Source organism: Sinohyriopsis cumingii, chromosome 19 (assembly GCF_028554795.1).
Source record: "Sinohyriopsis cumingii isolate HCF-2022 chromosome 19, ASM2855479v2, whole genome shotgun sequence".
Classification (NCBI taxonomy): Eukaryota; Metazoa; Mollusca; class Bivalvia; order Unionida; family Unionidae; genus Sinohyriopsis; species Sinohyriopsis cumingii.
In genome coordinates, this window is record NC_142979.1 from 15,885,345 (window position 1) to 15,908,402 (window position 23,058).

General features: G+C 33.9%; 1 protein-coding gene across 2 annotated transcripts in view; it reads left to right on the forward strand.

Annotated features, from left to right (window-relative positions):
- LOC149775180 (eukaryotic translation initiation factor 3 subunit C-like) overlaps positions 1-23,058 on the forward strand; it is a 70,764-nt gene that overhangs the window by 17,605 nt on the left and 30,101 nt on the right. For both annotated transcript variants that reach the window (XM_089944417.1, XM_089944418.1), the window contains exons 4-13: positions 1,638-1,714; positions 2,784-2,896; positions 4,978-5,103; positions 6,722-6,773; positions 7,911-7,981; positions 9,556-9,677; positions 10,230-10,371; positions 11,235-11,497; positions 14,589-14,685; positions 16,951-17,063. In XM_089944417.1, coding sequence (XP_089800543.1) covers positions 1,638-1,714; positions 2,784-2,896; positions 4,978-5,103; positions 6,722-6,773; positions 7,911-7,981; positions 9,556-9,677; positions 10,230-10,371; positions 11,235-11,497; positions 14,589-14,685; positions 16,951-17,063 — 1,176 coding nt within the window. The remainder of the gene's footprint in view (positions 1-1,637; positions 1,715-2,783; positions 2,897-4,977; positions 5,104-6,721; positions 6,774-7,910; positions 7,982-9,555; positions 9,678-10,229; positions 10,372-11,234; positions 11,498-14,588; positions 14,686-16,950; positions 17,064-23,058) is intronic.

A 23,058-nucleotide genomic window follows, 5' to 3' on the forward strand; every position in this document is an offset into this window, starting at 1 on the left:
ATTCATCCTTGTGGAGCCATGCCCAAAGGCATGATTTTTAGGTGTGGCTAACTGTTGCATATTGTAATCTTATTTTAAAAATGGACACATATTTGCAAAATAAATACAAAATTGTTTCTCCTGTATTACTTACTACCAGTTTTGTGCCACTGTCAGAACTCTAAGGGGACATAATATTCCTTTAATTTACTTTTTTTTTCAGGGTATGTTGAAAATGTTGTGAGGATATTATTAATGTAATATAATTAAAACTTGCCTCGTAAATTTTTATATAACCAGCTGTTTGTGAACAGATATGATATCTTTAGTCCACTTTCAAGACCATGCTTGTATTTCATACCCCCATTTCCATAGAAGATCCAAGGGTAATTTTACAGTCCATTCATGCTGAAAATGCCTGTTGATTGCTGTATTTCATTTCCTGTCAGAAGACTCAGTTGAATTATGTACATATACATCTTTCACAGAAGAGCATGACTCGATTATATTTGAAATATTTGCAGACTCATTGACTGATGTAATGAAGGTTTTGTCTAAACACATTTCTTTCTCCATGGTGATTGTTGTAATAAATTGTAACACATACATGTACCCAGAGCCCATGCTAGACTTAATTGCAATAAATTGTAACACATGTACCCAGAGCCCAGGCTAGACTTGATTGTAATAAACTGAAAGACAGGTACCCAGCGCCCAGGCTAGAATCGCTTATAATTAATTGTAACACATTCATGTACCCAGAGCCAATGCTTGACTTTATTGTAATAAACTGTAAGACATGTACCCAGAGCCCATGCTAGACTTATATTTCTGTGTAATGACATATCTTTTCCACCAGAACAGGACAGAGTTCATGAAAATAGGCAGAAGTGACTGTAAAAAGTTCAGGGATCCATTTTAAATTAGTTTTCAACCAGATTTTGAAAGGTAGTACTGGTGTACATCTACGCAAAAATTACATGTTGAACTTTTATATTTTATTGAATTTTATTTTTAAAGTAGCATTTTATTACATGACAGATATCAACGTTCAGTAAATGTCTTTTAAGAATAAAACCTGGTATGATTTTGACTTTTAAAATATTTTTTATGGTAATGGCTTCCATAACATTCAAGAGGTTAAACTGTCCACTTTATGCTGTTTTGTACGCAGCAGAAAATAAATCGGATTTACATATTTCGAGTTTATTTAGATAAAGAAACTTAATTAGACAAAAGCAGGAAATATTATTTGTTTGATGGTTTTAAGAGAAACTACACTTGCAAATGCAGGAGAAACTACATGCAACATTTTCAGAATTGATTTAAAAGAGAAACTCGTTAGAATAATTTGACATGGAGGAATTTATTCCTGATAAGCCTTCTGCTCTCTGTTACTAAGAGTAGTTTTTTATGTCAGCAGGTTTATCTTTTATGTCAACAGGTATATATTTTATGTCAGCAGGTATATCTTTTATGTCAACAGGTATATCTTTTATGTCAGCAGGTATATCTTTTATGTCAACAGGTATATATTTTATGTCAACAGGTATATCTTTTAGATATCTTAATGATCTTAATCTCATTTTATATCTATGTCCAAACATTGGTTGCCAATCTTTTACATTTGTTAAAATACTTCATTTTATTCCTACTAGATTTGAGGAGCTGAGGACAATCATCAAACAGCTTAGAAATAAAAAGAACATAAAAGACATGTGTGCTATTTTGTCAGGTAAGCAAATATGACATTTTTATTTTTTTATCTTAGTGGACTCCATTATGCACAGCATATATATGTTTAAGTTTTGCATTCGTCTAAATGGTGCCTTTCCTTTTCCTACTGCATTTTAAATCAGTGGCCCCTTTACTTACTGCATTTTAAATCAGTGGATATTTTTCTTACTGCATTTTAAATCAGTTGCCCCTTTCTTTTCTTACTGCATTTTAAGTTAGTGGCCCTTTTCTTTTTACTGCTTTTTAAAACATACGCCCCCTTTTTGTGTTGCATTTTTTTAAAACAGTGGCCACTTTTCATACTGTATTGTGAATCGGCAACATCTTTTCATACTGCATTTTAAATCACTGGCTCCTTTTCTTACTGCATTTTAAATCACTGGCCCTTTTCTGACTGCATTTTTGTTGCAGATATCTTTTCTAGGTTGTTGCTAGAATTCTCAGTCCATGTAGTTGCCAAATTTTGTTTTCAGAAAATGTTTCATTGTTTTGTTTGCGGAAAAAGATTTGTTGGAGGATTTTCCCATTGAAGATCTTACTTTCATTTAATTTAAATTTAGTAAAATGTTGTGGATTTTTTAGGTGCGGCAGCTGCTGCTTGTCAGTTACTGATTATTTTTTAAAAACAAAGTGGAATAAAATAATGGAATTAGTTGAAATTCTATTTTATAGTTTTCTGAAGGTGAAAAAAAAATTCATTAATAAATACATAATTTGAGAGCATACTTGATGACTGGAAGGATAGTACAAAAATTTAAGCAATAGTGAATCCAGGATGGTAATGACACATGTACATATAATAATTAAAGAATTATATTTTTGGGTTATCTGTAGCTTTATGTAACCTATTGTGAATGTTTTTATATAAAATGCCACAAATATTTGGCTGCTATGTTTATTTTGAAGTAGACTTTGAGGGGAGAGAGGAGCCAAGTAGATTTTTTGGTGGGAGAGAGAAACTATGTAGATTTTGAGAGAGAGAAAGAGCGAGAGATTGTCACAGCTGAGAACTCTGTTTAAACAGTAATATGTGCAACTTTTACATTAAATCATGCTTTACTTTTAAGATTTTGAAAATTTGGGGAAGGCATTTGAAAAAGCAAAGAAAGTTGTTGACAAGGAAGGAGTACCTCGTTTCTATGTGAAAATACTGGTTGAACTGGAAGATTTTATAAATGAGGTATGTTTTTGATTATCTTTCAATAGGATGGGTTAATAATTACATTGGACGGTGAAATTAAAACATTTTCATGAAATTTCTGGCCTTTTGAAGCCAACAAGCAGGAAGATTATATGAGAATTGTAACCAGATTAAAAAAAATATATAGAATTATTGAGCTCTGTATTTTCCCAGGATGCGAGTAAATTCCCCTACATTTAATTCTCACCTTTAAAATGAGTAAACAAACTTAAGTTGTGCACATTCAGTTTTGCCATGTATATTATGAAACCAGTAACATTAATCAGTATTAACAAAGGTGTAACATTCATCAATATTAGCAAAGGAGTATAACATTCATCAGTATTAACAAAACTAAAACATTAATCAGTATTAACAAAGCTGTAACATTCATCAGTATTAACAAAGCTGTAACATTCATCAGTATTAACAAAGCTGTAACATTCATCAGTATTAACAAAGCTGTAACATTAATCAGTATTAACAAAGCTGTAACATTTATCAGTATTAACAAAGCTGTAACATTCATCAGTATTAACAAAGCTGTAACATTCATCAATATTAATAAAGGAGTATAACATTAATCAGTAATAAAGCAGCAACATTAATCAGTATTAACAAAGGTGTAACATTCATCAATATTAGCAAAGGAGTATAACATCAGTATTTACAGCGCTGTAACATTCATCAGTATTAACAAAGCTATAACATTAATCAGTAATAAAGCTGTAGCATTAATCAGTAATAAAGCTGTAGCATTAATCAATAATAAAGCAGTAACATTCATCAGTAATAACAAAGCTGTAACATTATTCAGTAATAAAGCAGTAATGTTAATCAGTAATAAAGCAGTTACATTTATCAGTATTAACAAAGGTGTAACATTCATCAATATTAGCAAAGGAGTATAACATTTATCAGTATTTACAGCGCTGTAACATTCATCAGTATTAATAAAGCTATAACATTAATCAGTACTAAAGCTGTAACATTAATCAGTAATAAAGCAGTAACATTAATCAGTAATAAAGCTGTAACATTAATCAGTAATAAAGCTGTAACATTAATCAGTAATAAAGCAGTTACATTAATCAGTAATAAAGCAGTTACATTAATCAGTAATAAAGCTATAACATTAATCAGTACTAAAGCTGTAACATTAATCAGTAATAAAGCTATAACATTAATCAGTAATAAAGCAGTAACTTTCATCAGTAATAACAAAGCTGTAACATTAATCAGTAATAAAGCTATAACATTAATCAGTACTAAAGCTGTAACATTAATCAGTAATAAAGCAGTAACATTCATCAGTACTAAAGCAGTAACATTAATCAGTAATAAAGCAGTTACATTAATCAGTAATAAAGCTGTAACATTAATCAGTAATAAAGCAGTAACATTAATCAGTAATAAAGCAGTTACATTAATCAGTAATAAAGCAGTTACATTTATCAGTATTAACAAAGCTGTGTAACATTCATCAGTATTAACAAAGCTGTATAACATTCATCAGTATTAACAAAGCTGTATAACATTCATCAGTATTAACCAAGGAGTGTAACATTCATCAGTATGAACAAAGCTGTAACATTATTCAGTATTAACAAAGCTGTATAACATTTATCAGTATTAACAAAGCTGTGTAACATTCATCAGTATTAACAAAGCTGTATAACATTCATCAGTATTAACAAAGCTGTATAACATTCATCGGTATTAACCAAGGAGTGTAACATTCATCAGTATTAACAAAGCTGTAACATTAATCAGTATTAATAACACTTACTCAGATTACTTAAGCACATGATTTCTAGGTCAACTGCCAGAATCAAGCAATTAATATACTAAGAGATTTTCTACAATTCGGCAGTGACATGGTTTATTTGATGACCTAGTTATCAAAAGCATTTTCACTACTGTACTGGGAAGGAATGGCAGTGGTTAAGTGTGTAATTTTGGTCACTGTTTTACTATACAGTGTTTACTTTTTCCCAGCTTTTGGAAGAATAAGAGCTCACTTTATTTTGCAATGTTTTCCATATGCAACACTTATAAAAATGAGAACTTTTTTTCCACAGTGCTGGGAGGACAGAGAGGGTAGAAAACAGATGAGTAAAAACAATGCCAAGGGTCTGACAACGCTGCGCCAGAAACTAAAAAAGTACAACAGAGATTTTGAACAGGACATTATTCTCTACAGAGAAGTATGGGCAATTTGTAACTTACAGACTCCTGTAGATTGTTTTTGTATTGTTTTGTTGCTAGCAATTACCACAATGACCCAGTATCATACATGTGAACCATTACACTTTTGGCATAATCACTTTGCTTTTTTTCACTAAATTACGCCTTCAGCATAAATGTATTTAGATTATGCATTTTCGATAATCACCCTCCCAAAAAATTTAATAATTTGTTTTCTCATTTTTATCAACATCCCATTAATCATTCAGACCGTATTCTAGAAAAGATGGCTTCTGCATAACTACGACATGAAAGTACGCTTGTCTGTAGACTTGCATGCACTTTCCTAACAGTAGTATGTTCTATTTGTTGCAGCTGCCCTCTTTCCAAGAAACATGCTGGTTTCTATTTTAAAGCTTCATTTGCAGAGAATTATTGTTAAAAACTTGACCACAATTCTAAAATATTTTGAAGCAAGTTTAATACATTTGGTTAAAAAGTTTGAGAGTTGCTGGTTTTGTCATAATACAGTGCCTGAAGCATTTCATGTTTGCAATAATCTCTTATAATTTGCCTCATTATATAGCATTTTATATATTTAATGCTATTACTCACAGGATTTTAAATGTATGTTGTGTGTGGTTAGTTTTTAATAAAAATAGATAGTGATCCAGAATGCTGCCTTCCAGATACACTTCCAATTTAATTATTAAGAGCAAAGGAACTTGTGACCTTAAAATATGAATCTTGAGAAATTTTGTAGTTGATCCAGGCTGATTCGATGGTGCAGATGACCTCTGACCTTATCCACTTTGCTACTGCATTTCCCTAAGGTAGATCTGAGTGGTTTCCAAGTTATTACTATAGGTGCAGGCCCTAGGGATGTAAGGACAGATATGAATCCATGTTTACTGCATGGAAATATCATGGAGACAATCCTGGTTGCATAAACGACTTGTTCCTTTTTTTACTGGGAAGTAATATATATATATATATATATATATATATATATATATATATATATATATATATATATATATATATATATATATGGTCTACTAAGTAAGATGAGCGACAGCAACATTAATAGACTAGTAACTGCTCCACACTTTTCTTTCCTCCTCACAGAATTAGAGTCTGTCTGGATTAAACCGACATATTTAAAGTACAAAGTTGTGTGATATCCCACTTGTGAATTTTGTTGTATTTAGCTCATTTTCTCTGATATTTTGTATACACAAGTGATTACATTAGCATTTTTGCATTAAACTCATTTGTTTGGATAACAGTAGGTGTAAAGTTATGAAATGTGATGGGTGTATTAAGAATGTTAATCACTTCAGTGAGCTACTGTTTAAGTCACACTGATTTGTTCTTGCTGTCAGTGACTATGCCAGATATTTAGATTATACCATGGCATAGCCTGATAAACAAAGAGTCCTGTTGTTTTACTATGAATGTCAAGTTTCTCTCATTTATTGTTAATGAAGAATTTTCTTTCCAAGATCTGTTGTTTTACTATGAATGTCAAGTTTCTCTCATTTTTTGTTAATGAAGAATTTTCTTTCCAAGATCTGTTGTTTTACTATGAATGTCAAGTTTCTCTCATTTTTTGTTAATGAAGAATTTTCTTTCCAGGATCCAGACTTAGGTGATGAAGATGAAGCAGATGAAGATGAAGCAGATGGTGGTAAAATATGACATTTGTTTGACAGTCAAGTTTAAATCAGCAAATAGACAATATCTTATTGTTTCCATTATAAAAGTTTTTTCAGGAGAGTGTAATGAATGCTCCACCAGTAAAGTGGCAAATTAAGTTATTATAATTCCTTATTACCATTTTTTTTTTCAATTTTGCCAGCATTCTCATGACATGAATCTCACCTTGATAAATTATTTAAAATATACTTTAAAAATGTGAAAATTAGGTTGATTTTTCCTTCTAATTTTAGTCGTACTCTGTAATTTTACTGTGACATCATACTGGCATTCAACAATCAAAAATAAAATCTGACTCATTTGAGTAGATGATTGATTTGTGTTTTTGTTTTTTTTTACTTAGTGAACAGATTCCATCTAACCTGCAATTTAAAGTTTTATGACTAAATATTTATTGCTCATAACATCTTGATATTTATTCCAAAGACTTTTCTAAGAATAATTATGATAAACAAAAATTTTAATATTTTAAGGCAAGACAAAATGTAAGACTCAGTTAAACAAAACCTGTTCACCTACTGAAATAATTGTCTTGCCCAGTATAGACCTTATATTGAAATTACGAAAGGCTTCTTTTATTGTAGGTAACATAGGCCTGATCTGTGGTAAAATTTGCAGGACTATTTTTTTTTCTCATTAGTGTTTTAAAGTAAAAGAATCTGAGAATAAATTGAAGGTCAATACCCATCGAAATTGTAATGTTGCAATACAGTAGTAACTTTTCTGGTGCTTGTGTTGGCATCAGCATCATCAATGGTGTTTTGCATTAAAGTTTTTGACACCCATCTTATACATCAGTTCCTGCATTTAAGCAAAACATGGAATAATATCGGGATCCAAAGTTCATGTGATAATATGCTTGAAGTTTTTCTCTGTCCAACCTGCTTGAGCAGAAAGTTTGTGTGTGCTGGTGAAGTTTTTGAAAGTTGTATCTTGTACATCACTGAGTGCAGCAAACTGAAACTTTTGAATATATTACCATGGGTCTAAAATTTATATGCAGGGAGTTCCGTTTTGATTGTCTTGTTGTCTTAACCAGAAAGCTTGTTTCACCATAGTAAGCAGTTTTGTGTTCATTCTGTTGAAAGTCACCTATCTATTTTTACAGAGGAGTCTGAAGAAGAGGAGGAAGAAGAGCCAGCTGCCCCATTCATAAGGAAAGCTGAACCAAAAGCTCAGGTATATGGACTTTTTAACCTTTGTTTATTTTTCAAGATGAATGAGATCTCTGTGAAGTACATGCCAAATTTAGTGTAAAGATTGCTCACTTCCAGCATTTTCTTGAACACTAGGGAATGTTTAAGTTGGATTGTTTCCAGAGTGTTAAAGTAAATGTTTGACCTTGGTAAAACCTGTATCATCACAATTCTTATGTGATCTGTTATCTGTTTCCCCCCTCATCCAGTGTTTTTTTTAATTACATTTGAGAGTTTGTAATCAGTTTTGGACCTTTGATCTGCACCTCTCCAATTTGGAATTTGTTTCATGTAAGTTCTGTAATTGGGGAACTGGTGAGTACAAAAAATTTAATGTTTGCAAATTTTCGTTGGTAGGCTCAGCCTAAAGATGGGAACAACTATGTTTTGTGTTTTTATCCCATTTTGGAATACTCAGAGCCAGTTATACTGATTTTTATACTTGAAAGGAGAAAATAATCTTGGGATAGGGGTCATGTCAACTGTCCCTTGGTCAGCAATCATATACCAACTTGACCATGGTCATGCCCCTTGTATCTTGATCTTTAGTCATATCCACTTTTGCCATGGTCAGTAGTCAAACCCACTGTGGTTTGGTCACTGTCAATGGAATTAGCTGAATTTGACAGATTCTTTGGTGTAACTGTGTCATTTTTTTATAGGTTCATTTGTTTCCATTTTGATTTTGTCTCCAGAAAATCATCTTCTTGTCAGACTTGATTTACTATCTCCTGTTGTACTTTGTGAGATATCATATTTGCAGCCTCATCTTCCTGACTCGTTCTAACAAGAAAATGTTATGATGTCACTGATTGGTTTAAATTCAGTAGTGTAAATAACTCTTGACTAATTTATATTAGAGTTAATCAGTTCATGTACATCAGGTTTTCTACTACAAAACAATATAACCTATAAGAGAGTTTAAAAAGCAAAAGAATAGAAAATAACAATAAAAACAGACCCTGTACTTAGAACATGCCTTTTCTGATTATTAAAAGCCATGATTATTGATGGTTGAGACTCATTCTTGTAACTGAAGTTTGATTTTCATTGTTCACAAAATATGCTATCAAAAGGTAAAGTTGGCAATTAGTTCCAAACATTAGAGGAAGATACTTTTTATCTTCAAAGGTTGATTCTCTTCAACAGCATGGAGCTTACTTGTTCAGTTTTCACAGAAAACTATTAAAATATTGGTATTATTATAGAATGTATATCGGGGTTTTTTATATATACTATTGATAATAATGACTGTCACAGTGTCAGCCTCTCTTCACCCTCCACCCCCACCCCTGTCTCTAAATTAACACACAGCTATTTATTTGCCATCATCAATATACATGCTACAGCAACTTATGCAGATATAAATTAAAGGTGTCATGTTTAAAAATTTTGAATGGTTGTATCATTCCCATATTTCCTCTTTTTTAAATATACATAATTAACATATACTATGCCATTCACAGGAAGCTTCTAATGCAGGAGTAAATAATTATTGGTTAGCAAAGATAATGTGTACTATTAGAATACAGAAATATTCGTTGCTTCTTTGCATAGACCTTAGATGATGGTGAGGACAGTGATGATTACTGGAACATGAGTTCTGGTGAAGAATCCTCAGCAAGTGAGGAAGAAGGACAGACAGACTTTACGAAGTTAACAGCTGCATACTTCTTGAAGTAAGTCATATTTTATATCGCAACAACAGATGTGTATAAGAAGCCTGTTATGTGTGAGAGATTATATATTTTTATTGTCTCACTTGTGAATAATGAGACATTGATATCCTTTTTCAGGCATTTTTGCCAGTGGCAGTAACAGTGCCATATCAGAATATTTGAAAGTCATACAACTTATGCATTAGTTGCCACTTTCAAATTAAACTTGGTTGAGGCAGTTCATAAGGCATTCACGAGGTAGTTCATCACTTTATGGAGCTGTGATTTCAGAACTTATAATGGATTTTCATTTAGCAATGCGCGTGTAGATGACTGTTTAAATTTGATGCACTCCTCTGTGGTGGGTATACATTGGTATATACTTTTGTGTTAAGATGGATGATCCTGATTTTCTCTGTTCTGAATATTGCTTACAATTCTAAAGTACTAAATGTAAATGTTAACCTTACGTTAACAGTAAGTTTTTGTGCACATGTAGTTGTTTTGCATTTTAAAATTACATGCAAATTCAGATTTAAATTCCCAATTGTCAAACGTAATATGTATTTTTAGGAAGGAAAGTGACAAGAAAGATGTGAAGAAAAAGCCCAAGAAAGAAAAGGAAAAAAGATTGATAAAGAAGGATGAAGAGGAAGACATTGATCAAGGAGGAGAATGGGAAGAGGTCACCAAAGGAGCAGCAGCCCCAATTGTGGTGGGTATTGTAGTCTCTTCTACTTGTGTGCTTGCCAAAAAATTTGGTCCCTGAAATGTAAAAAGTTCTGCATAATTGATTTTCTAAACCTTTGATAACTTCTCATTACACTTGGTGTGACATTATAAAGCCAAGACAATTCATTATATGACTGCTTGCATGCCCCTTTTATCTTGGGTCAAGGTTATTAAGAAAAAAATATGAATTAAGGATTTGGTTAACATTTTTTTTCATTTTCAAATTTTTCCTAAACCTCTTGATATATTCTCATCAAACTTTTCATAGATTGTTATGAAGCTAAGACAATTCATACGGCAAAATACTGTCTTGTCCCTAAGACCGTAAGCTCAAGGTCATAGTCTAAGAAAATTTGCATTGAGGTTTTTGTTAGATTATTTTTCATTTACAATGATGGCAGCTTACCTGGACAACATCCTCCAGAAACATATGGTAAGTTCTAGTATTCCTATTACTACTCTGGTCAATGACAACATTGAAAAATGTAGACTCGAAATAAAGTATTCTTTCATTCCACTGAAAGTTAAGTAACAAAAAAGGGATTTATTTTTATATTTAATTTTACATTACACAGAATGCTTCACATCTGAAAATTTTCAGTTGAAGAATATGAGTTGATAGAGAATTTCATGCTTTTAAAAATGCAAAATTATTTTAAAAACTTGGATTGTGATGCCTAAGCCACCAGTGTCACTGTATTCTCTTGTGACGACACATTTCTTACTGAAATAGTGTCCCATTTTTCACAACTACCTATCTGATTGGGCTTCAGTATAAAACGGCTTGTAATCAATACTAGGAAGGAATTTTTGTTATAATCAGTTTTTGTTTACTTGTCCTTTCAGGAAAAGCCTAAAATGTTTGCTAAAGACACAGAGGTGAACCATGAAGCTGTTTGTAAGAAGCTGGTGGAAATTGTATCAGCTCGTGGCAAAAAGGCGACTGATCGAAATGAACAGATTGAGCTTTTGAAGGAACTTTTGACCATCGCAGAAACCAACAACCTTGGTGCAGGCATAGCCATCAAAGTCCGATTCAACATTGTTGCTGCAGTATTTGACTACAATTCTAACATTGCTACATGCATGAGGCCAGAGATGTGGGAAATGTAAGTAAAGGCTTTCCTAGATATAATTGATAGAAATATTACTTTATATACTTGCTTATAAATTGAATTAAACTGCAAAGTGCGATGACCCAAATCTGCCATAATTTAATGCACCGGATGATCTGGGTTGATGCAGCTTGTTAAGAGTAATCAGCAGAACAAATAACATAGACCCTGAGCTGCCTGCATATTATGTGACAGCAGGTTAGAGTCAGTGTTGTTTGCAGTTGTACTCTAAGTGAGTATATACTTCATGTTATGTAAAGTAGCTTTGTATATTGAAATCACACTTTTGACAGTTTATGCTGCAACTGTGTTAAGTTGAGTGTGTGTGTGTGATTTGAATTTTTAACGTAACTTTTAAAAAAATTCGGTCATGTCGGTACGATGTCTGCAGTGTGGCAGTTTATAGTGATGTCTGGCACTGGGACATCATTCCGCAGACACGTAGCATGATGTCCCACCCAGGGAGTTGATGAATAGTGCAAAGAACATTATTGAAGGTTAATAAATTATTGCTGGGATTGGAGGAATTTTTTTTTCCAGGCATTTGTAAGAATTTGTCCCTGGGAAGAGTGAGATTGCAATATTCACTCATCCCTTTCATGATTTTTATTCAACACACTTTTCTGTGATGCAACATTTGTTCTTTCAAAAATGTCTTTGGTACCAGCTGCAGGCTTGATAATTATGAGAATGGTATGTTTGGAGTGAACATGGTGGGTTGGTAACTTAAGTATATGCAGTTTCACACCTAGCCCACAAAAATCACCCCATTTATTTCTTGCTTGCTTGATTTAAACACCATATGTATCAAAAGAGCATCACCACTTATTCAATACATTAATACAGACGGATAAAGAATGGTCTATTTACATGTAATCAAATGCCACAGATAAACTAACTTCATCTTCATCATCTAGTTTTAATGAAACTGTTTGAAATTTCACCTTGACGCCCCCAAAAATGTGTGTTTCCTATTGCACTGGTTTTAAAATTATTGTATGCAAGTTGTTTTTTGAAAAATATATATTTAATATGATTTTTTTAAACTCATTAACCCTTGATACACTAAAGTGGGTGGTATTATAGTAAGGTAGACAGATGTAGCTCTACAATGATACCAAATAATCTGGATGTTCTAGTTGCACTACAAAATACAGGGGGAAAAACCTAACTTTTTGGACCTGTTTTTTTATTTTCACCCATAATTCACCCTTGGTCGGAATTTGATTTTGTGTCTGGATTTTAGACTTTTAGGACTCAGATCTAAGGCAAAATAACCAATGAAAAACGATGTTTCTAACACAACTAGGCATTAGGCTAATGGGAAACCTCTAGGGAGTCAATTTATTAGGATGTGTTCAGAAATAGCCCCCAAAATGTGTTTCCTACTTGCATTTCAGGTGAAAACACAAAAACCTCCAGGGGTTAATGAGTTAAACCAATGGGGGAAAAAGTGCTAGGGTTGGCAATGTGAAACAGCAATGGTCAGCTGACCATAGACATGCATATTTATTTTTTTGGCCTAATTTCTGTTAATGATATGCTTTGTCTAATGGGAAGATGATGTGTATTTACTTGTTTTGTAAGCTGTCACTGATTACTGTAAAGTCAAGCTTGACAAATGCACTCTCCATAATCCAGAACCAACATGGCAGATTACTTGTGCATGTAATACTTTTTTTTGGCAAGTGTTAATTTGTTGGTGTTGCTCTTTATGCTTTGTTATGTATATTTAATTTGTATCATGTGATTGACCTTTGTCCTAAACACCTACCCTTTTTGTAAACATGTTTACTAGGATCTGAGTTCAGGACATTGGTTTCCCCCTTAGAAATTCCTGGTCTACATGATCTTTGTTATGTTTTCAACGATTTTTTTTTTTTTAAAGATCAGACTTTCTTTGCAAGTTGTAATGTTCTGGGAATGAACTTTTGACCCTTATCCTGGTCCTCTTATTGTGTCTTTGGTTTATATATTAAGGTCATTTACAGAATTATTAATTTTGATCTTAATATTTGTTGTGGAATCAGTGTTATTGTTGTGTTCAATAATAATTTCAGTGGGATTTTTATATAAATTATTCGTTGGAATTACAAAATGGCATTATATCATTGTAATACATCAAGACTGTTAGCACATTAACAAATTCCAGGCTATTGGTACATCAACACATACAAGATTGGAATTCATTCAGAACACTGTATACTTTTTGACTTGTGATAGAACTATTAGGACTGTTTGGAATTTAATTCCAAATATTGTACATTTCTTTTAAATTTTCACTTTGTGTTCATGGGAAATGAACTGTATGTTGAATTTTACTAAACTTGTTGGTTTTCTCTCTTTTAAGACCAAAGTGTCATAACATCTGATACGAATGGTGTTGAAATCATTGAATTCTATACTTTTAACTACATGTGAAATATTAACCCTGAAAATTTACTGTGCTACAGACATATATATACTTTAAGATGCAGAGCTAAACAGACTATAACTTACTCAAAAGATTCAAAACACTAATGCAAGCCCAGGAAATGCCATTACACGAGCAGGGTATGGTCTACAGTATTGCTTAAAATTGTAAGTAAATTGTTTCATAAATTTATAATATACCTGTACATTATTTGACAGTGTAGTAATTGTTATAATTCTACATAATAATATACCTTGTACATGGATATATACAATACCTAATTGTCTGATTGTCCTCATGTGAACCTACTGTTCTGGTGGCCTAGTGGTTAGAACGTTCACTTTGGATGTGGGATGTCACAGGTTTCAAATTCTGGCCGAGTCATACCAGTGACATATAAAGTGATAGTAGCAGCTGCCTTGCTTGGCGCTCAGCATTAAGAGGTTAATGCTGGGCCTGGTCGGCCTGGTGTCAGGATAATGTAAGTGGGTGGGACATGATGCTGCATGTCTGCGGCATGATGCCCCAGTGCTAGACATCACTATAGACTCACACTGCAGACATTGTAATGACATGAATGAAATTTTTTTAAAGCTACATTAAAAATCCAAATTACACACACACTCCTCATGTGAACCATATTATGATTTAATTTTCTTTTATTTGCAACAGGTGCTTGAGCTATGTTACTGCATTGTTAGACCTGTTGACAAGTAATCCGGATATCATTGCTTCAGAGCATGTTCATGATGAAAGTGAAAACTTACAGGTAACAGTCAAATTGTTTTAAGTTTTACAGAGATGCAAACAATTTTGACTTTGGAGGAATCATTCCTACTTTTTAGACTTGAATTGCACTAGTGCTATCATTTCTGTCAGTTTCTAATATTTAGGGACAATGTATTTTTTTGTTGTAGGCAAAGCACAATTTAAACACTATTATATCTAGATGACAGAAGTGCATGCCATGTTTACATATAATTCTTTTGTATAAGCGTACTGGAATGCTTATTTCACAAAATTAGTTTGAATACTGATTAATCAGAAATCATGTTGGTTTAGCGGCTTACCTCTGTCCATATCAAATATTATCCTCAATGGTAAAGATTTTTATTTCTATTTCAATACAGTTTTATCCCACCATTTTTGGATGTGGCATACAGCTTGGGAGAAGGCTTGACATGAAAGCCATGACCAACGTTTTGTTAATACTGTAAAATATTCAGATTTACAGGCGGAATTCTAATAAATTGGGTTTTTTACTTCCTAGATTAGAGCTAATTGCATTTTTTAAAAATTTTTGGAGTATTTTGTGAACATATTTCCAGATTGAGCTGTACCATCAGGATGTTTATAAGGCAGTATGCAAAATGGTTGCTGGAGTGTTTGATTACATGGCACTGAGAGAGCATTTTCATGATGATAAAGTACTATTATTTCAAACATGCAATAACATCCATAACTTGTACTGATATTGGTAAAACATAACATCATAAAACATGGATTATGGTAGCAGTAATATGCAATAAAAGTTTTGGACTTAAAAAGAGGGGCCCCAAGTGGCCGAGTGGTCTAAAGTGCTCTCCGTTACGGATCACTGCCATCTCACCTCTGTCTACGTGGGTTCGAGTCTAGGATTCGGCTAACATGGGTATGTGAAAAAGCTTGCCAGTAGCTTCTCGTTGGTAGTGGTTCTTCCCGGGGTTTTCCCGGGTTCTTCCTCCACCATTAATACTGGCCGCCATGCATAGCCTGTCGTGTGCTGAAAAATGGCATTAAACCCCAGAACAACAACTTAAAAAGAAATTGTATTGCATAATTTAAATGGAAGTAAAAATTTCTTATGCAGTTTTAATCAGTATATCTTTGTAAACACTGCATATCTAACGCTGTATCTATGTGTCTGCCTATACACATTAAAACAGAGTTGGATTTCACATTATAAATTAAGGTATCTTTGACATCATTATAAATTAAGCAAATACCATTTTTTGTCAAGATTGTCAACTTCCACTCTTTGCTGCACAAGTATTTTGATGTGTTCTTGATGAGTAAATTGTAAATGATGAAAAGATCTTGGACTTTATGAGACAGTGCAGTTTGCTTAACAGATTTTTAGCTAAGGTTTTAAGGATTTTGCATGTATTACCATTATATTTTATTTTGTGTACCTTTTACATATTTATTCTTGATATTCTGTCTTCACACTTACATTTATTGTAAGGTTTACCTTGCTAGTTGTTGTTATGACCTATGAGTATTTTACCACCCATTGTAAGAGGGCTTCTTTAACAGAAAACAGTGCTAAGAATAATTTAAATAAATGATACACCTCAAATTCTATCTGAACACAACTGAAAATTATTCCACAGACTACAATCTTACAACAGGAATGAAAATGTTGTCTACCAAAACTCTATCTACACAAACCGTCCCCTGGCATATGACACAATAGATTGTTCTGGATTTTCCAAATTTCCAATGGAAAATTCCACCAAATTGTCAACAAGTTTCCTTCTAGAACATTTTAAGCCCGTAAACAACAAGATCAAGCCTTGAATCGAAATTTTAGTAAATGTCTTGTTTACTTCTGAGAATGATATGACAAGAATCAAGTAGACATTAATTCCCCAAGTCATTGACCAGAATTAGACAAGTAGACATTAATTCCCCTTTTATGGACAAAAATTAGATAAGTAGACATTAATTCCCCATGTCATGGACAAAAATTAGAGAAGTAGAAATCAAGTCCCCAAGTCATGGAATAAAATTAGACAAGTAGACATTAATTCCCTAAGTCATGGACCAAAATTAGACAAGTAGACATTAATTCCCCAAGTCATGGACCAAAATTAGACAAGTAGACATTAATTCCCCAAGTCATGGACCAACATTAAGCACACAAAACTATAGATACACATAACTATAGGTATTATTGTTTAAAGTTTGACTTCAAGTTAAATTATTGAGCACTAACAAAGAAATTTAATGGGTTTAGAAAATTTTGTCTGATATATCAAATTGGTATTTCCAGACACCACCGTACAGGATCCGTGGTTGTGTTTTGACCGTTGTGGAGAGAATGGATGAAGAGTTCATAAAGATGCTACAAGCCTGTGATGCTCACAGCACTGAATATGTAGAGAGGTAGGTACTATTCACAGTTAAATAGGGTTCTCAAGTTTACTAAATTCATGCATTACTTTGATAAAGTTTTATAGATTTACAGCTAGACATTGCATTCCATGTACATTGAGGAATGAAAACATATCCAGTCAAATTGATATTATACATATGTTATTATTTTTCTAAACCCTAAACATGGATCAGTATCTTGCATGGTAGACAGAAATTGCTCAGAATCTACAAGATGAATTAAATATTACCAACTTAAACCTGTATCACATTTGTTGTTGTTGTGGTGGGGTTTAACGCCATTTTTCAGCACACGATAGGCCATGCATGGCGGCCAGTATTAATGGTGGAGGAAACACCCGGAAGAACCACCGACCCACGAGAAGCTACTGGCAAGCTTTCTCACATACCCACATTGGCCGAATCCTAGACTCGAACCCATGCAGACAGAGGTGAGATGGCAGTGATCCATAATGGAGAGCGCTTTAGACCACTCGGCCACTTGGGGCCCCTGTGTCACATTTGTAAATATGGACCAAGTAAATAAATATGGACCCAGTATGTTGATATGGTCCCAGTATGTTAATATGAACCCAGTATGTAAATATGGTCGTAATATGTAAATATTGACCCAGTATGTTAATATGGTCCCAGTATGTTAATATAGACCCTATATGATCTTCTTAATTGTGTTTTTAAATTTCAAACTTTGAGCACACAAATTTAGCAGACCTATGAAATGAGCCAACTTTCTACATTTTGAAGTTGTAGGCTAACATTAAAAAATATACATATATGGTACAGCATCAGATGTAATAAAAGTAATATTATATCTCTGTTTTCCAAAAGTTTCACAAATATTATAAGTTGCCCATGTTACTTTACTTTAAAACACCAGATTTGGGAAAATAAATTCTTCCTCACGGATACTGTGTACAAGATTTAATAGAAGATAGGCTTGGGATCTTTGTCTTAAAATTTAAACAATATTGTTGAAAAAATTCAATTGATGTTTTGATTGTATGGTAAAAGAAACACAAAAGAATTAGTCTTACTAAATTGAACATTAAGTCCAGTATAAGAAAATTGACATTAATTGGTTGGAACAAGATGCCATTTTTGCTTTTTCACTAAACATTATGCAGTACTTCGGAGGTCTTTCCAGTGATTTAAGTTCAGAGAATTTAGCTATATCTTTGTTTTGCATTGGGTAAATATTCTTAATTTGGGTAATTTAAATTTTAGTCTCCCAGTTATATCCATGTTTGGGATTTTTCTTTCCCCTTTAGTGATTGGAAGCACTGTCTCATTACATCATCAATACATTTAATGCAAGCTGAGTCCTTGATAATTATTGTCTGTTGTTGCAGTTTCCGTTATATCCATGATGGGGATTTTTCTTTCCCATTTAGTGATTGGGAGCATCAACTGTCTCAATACATCCTCTGTTACTTTTAATGCAAGCTGAGTCATTGTTAATCATTATCTGTTGTTCTTGCAGATAATTTGTTATGATGCACATGTTTAAGATATCAAACCCACTTGCACATGATGTCACTTCCTGGATTACTTACGGGGAGTACATGTTATTTCTTGATTATCCTATGTGCCCATAACTGGATGCTTTTATTTGTATTGGGAAAGCAGGCAGCATATAAACTGCATTCCTTGATTTTTGTACTTATCAGTCTGAGCTGTAACTGAGTGATAATTGAATGCAGAAGAATGGATGGCCAAATTGTTATCAACAATACACACAGTTAAATTTCCATGCCCCTCAGATTCAAAGAAAACCTAATGATGGGGAGAGGGAGTAAAGTTTCTTGTTCCTCAGGCCTTCTAAAAACTGTTGGTGTCTCCCAACCCTGGCACTGGACAACAACCTGCCTATATGTGCCAGACCCCTTCATTTTTGGCACACATGGTTATACCTTTTTCCACAAAACAAATGGGTGATTGAAAATCAAGCTCCCTTCCCTTCCATGATGGAAGTCCTGACATATCTCAAGAAGGCACAAGTTCTATGGAAGATATACTTTTTACTTTCCACATGGGTGGTGCAGAATGTTTGCAGACCAAACTCCAGGGTTTTATACCAGATTTTTCTATTCACTGAAAGCCAACAAAACTCCTACTAGTTATAGTTGCAGATGGCTCCTTTTCTAGTTGCGACAAGAATGGCTTACAGCAGGAATTCCTCTGGAAAAGCCCCCATCCTGAGATTACCAGTTGGTACCATTTGGGGTGAGGATGGGTCCATATGTTGTTCTGTTTCACTATGGTCAGCAGTAGTGCGGGGTCTAGAGCAGAGGGCCTTTTATATTAACTTTTCTGGAAATTAAGGTCATAATCAATGCCCTTCATGCCTGAGATTATCAGCTTTGTGGGAGGGTAATTATATTATCCATCAACTTAGTGATGGTGAACTACCTCATCAGGCAGTGAGACCCCATCATGTAACCTGTCTGTCATTTAGTGATGGTAAATTACGTCCTCAAGCTGGCCTAGTGGTTAGAGTGTCTGCCTCGGATGCAGGAGGTTGCGGGTTCAATCCCTGGCTGAGTCATACCAAAGACTTGTAAAAAAATTGTACTAATATCTGCCTCGCTTGGTGCTCAGCATTAAGAGGTTAGTGTTAGAAGTGGTTGGCCTGGTGTCAGGAGAATGTGACTAGGTAGGATGTCATGCTACATGTCTGTAACATGATGCCCCAGTGCTAGGCATCACTATAAACTGCCACACTGCAGACATCGTAGCAGTTTGACTGAAAAATTGTTAAAGCTACATTACAAATCCAAATCACAAACACACATTTCCTCGAGCAGTAAGACCAGATCACGTAACCTATCTGTCATTTAGTAGTGGTAAACTACCTCATCAAGCAGTGAGACCAGATCACATAACCTGTCATTTAGTGGTGGTAAACTACCTTCTCAGACAGTGAGACCAGATCGCAATACCTATGTCATTTAGTGGTGGTAAACTACCTCCTCAAGCAGTGAGACCAGATCACATAACCTGTCATTTAGTGATGTTATACTACCTCCTCAAGCAGTAAGACCAGATCACATAACCTGTCATTTAGTGGTGGTAAACTACCTCCTCAAGCAGTGAGACCAGATCACATAACTTGTCATTTAGTGATGGTAAACTACTTCCTCAAGCAGTAAGAACAGATCACGTAATCTGTCATTTAGTGGTGGTAAACTGCCTCCTCAAGCAGTGAGACCGGATCACGGATACATGCCAACCATTATGCTTTTTTCACAAAATTATGCCTTATGTGTAAATGTATATGGATTATGCAATTTTGGTATATCCACCTTCCCAAAATAATCAATATTTTGTTTTCTTGTTTTTATTAACATCCCATTAATCCCACAGACCATATTCTAGAAAAGATGGCTTCTACGTAACTACGATGTAAGTATACGCTTGTCCATGGACTTGCATGCACTTTTCTAACAGTATTATGTTCCATTTATAGCAGCTATCCTATTTCCAAGAAACATGCTGGTTCAGCTTTCAAATTTTTGACCTCGGATTCTATTTATAGCAGCTGTATGGCATAGAGAGGAGAGGACAGACTGGTTTTCTAATTTTTAATATTTACTCTCAGATTCTTTGTTCTAATTCATATTTGGTACAGAACCAGTCTATAGGTATTTGGCACTAAAAAGTCTGATTTATTTTAGTCGATACATGTGTTAGAGCGAAAATATTTTCTTTAAAATAATTTCACAGATGGTTTAGAAAAAGACTAAAAATAAATGTAACAAAAAATAACAGAATCCTCCATAGATGAAGACATGAATGACCAAATACAGCATTCCATTCAAGGGCAACATCATGTCTATTGCAGGCTGTGTGATAAGAATTTTAATATTTGGTGCTGAAAGTCTTCAGATGTATTCTAGCTGATGTGTGTGTTAGAGCACAAATATTTTTTCCAATAATTTCACAGATGGATCAGAAAAAGACAAAAAACTTAATCCTTCAAAGATTCAAAGATGAATACATGCATGGCATAATACAGCATTCCATTCTAGGGCAGTATCATGCCCATTGCAGGCTGTGCGGAAACGATTTTAATACTGGTCATGGTGGTAAATTTGATGTGGAGAAACACTTGAAAACAAAGAAACACATTAGATTAGCTCATCTTACTAACTCCAATGCTAAGGTAACTTCTTAATTACAGCAGAACTCAAGTTCAGACATGAACGTTATAAATGCAGCATTGTTATTTACTGAGTTCTTAATAGAACACGGACTACCCCTAGCAGTAGCAGACCAAGTTGGTCCCTTGTTCAAACAGATGTTTTCTGATTCCAAAATTGCTGAAAAATATGCTTGTGCAAGAACAATATCATCTAATATTGTTTGGTGTTTAGCAGAAGGTACTTCAGTTAAAATTGCAGAAGCCATGAAAATTGGTCCGTTTAGTATTGCCACAGACGGGAGTTGTGATTATGACGACAAGATGTTGTACCCAGTATGTGTTAGATACTTCAACAGTGAAATGGGCAAAGTCATGAGTGTTCTTTTATTACCAGTATTAAAAGTAGATTCCACTGGGGAAAACATTTTTGATTTGCTTGATAATGCTTTGAAGAAACATGACATAAGTTGGCAGAACTGTATTGGGTTTGCAGATGATAATGCATCAGTGATGACTAGAATTCGTAAAGGAGTTGCATCCTATATTTTGAAAATTTCTCCTTCAGTGTACATAACAGGTTGTCCTTGTCATTTTGATGCACCTTGCTGCAGGAAAGGTTGCTGATAAATTAGAAGTAGATATTGGTCATTTGCTAATTGATATCTACTGCTGTTTGAAGAAAAGTAGTAAAAGGAAAGAAGCTCTAAAGTTGTTACAAGATTACTTTGATCTTGAAGACTATAAAGTTTATAAAGCATGTGTGTACAAGATGGTTATCCCTGGGCAAATGTATTAGCCGTTCATTTGAGCTCTGAACAGCACTACAAGCTTTCTTTTGAACTGGAAGTGAATCTGCACAGAGAAACTGGTGGGGGGGGGGAGTGAAGAAGAGTAGCACAAAAGCAGAGTGTTATTATAAGTCAGAAGAGAACAAGAGATGATAGATAGAAATACTAACAATAAAAAGGACGGGTTATCAGAAAGGAAGAAATTTAAATCCATGGAATTTTTATTTGAGAAGCCTATATCTATCCAGCTTGAGGGCCTCCAGGCTCAGACCAAGATTGTGAAAGAAAAATGTTGTGACAGAAAACTTCAACCCATTGTCAGTAAACTAAATCAGCCAACTTATCTGGTTCTTCAGAGGATAAATTGAGTACAAAGCATACTGAATCTTCTCATTCTAATAAGGGCAAAACTAGCAAAGTGGATACTAAGATGTCACAGAAAGAAACAGAATCTGTTCACTGTTTGGAAGAATCAAAGTGTGAGATGGTTTTCAAAAAACTTAATAATCCAGTTACAGAGCTGTATTGCTTGTTTATGAAGAGTGCCATTCCATTGTCTGATACAGCAAATGTTGTCTTACAGAAAGAAGAACCATGCATTCATATTATGCACAAGATTCTGTCAAACCAGTTGTCAGATTTGCTAATAAGATTTATTAAGCCAGAAATCATTTCATCAGCCAAGCTTTTAACTGATATAGATTTTCATGACTGAGCAAACCAGAAAGATAATGAAGATCTTACTATTGGCACAGAAGCAAGAGAATTCATAGAACACAATTCTACTCTTGCTGTGAAGGTGTTCTATGATAATGTTGGAGATTATTATGCTACTGCCTGTGATTGCATGCTCCAGAAATTCCCCTGTGGAGATGAAGTGCTTTTAAATGCTTCAGTTGCTGATGTAAATGAGAGGCAGTCAAAAAGCTTTCAAAGTGTTAGAGTCTTTGTCAAGAGGTATCCTTTTCTATTGCTACCCTTGTCTACCTTGGATCACATGGAAGGATAATTCCTGAAGTATCAAGTTGGCATTCTACCTGACATTATACTTAGTGCA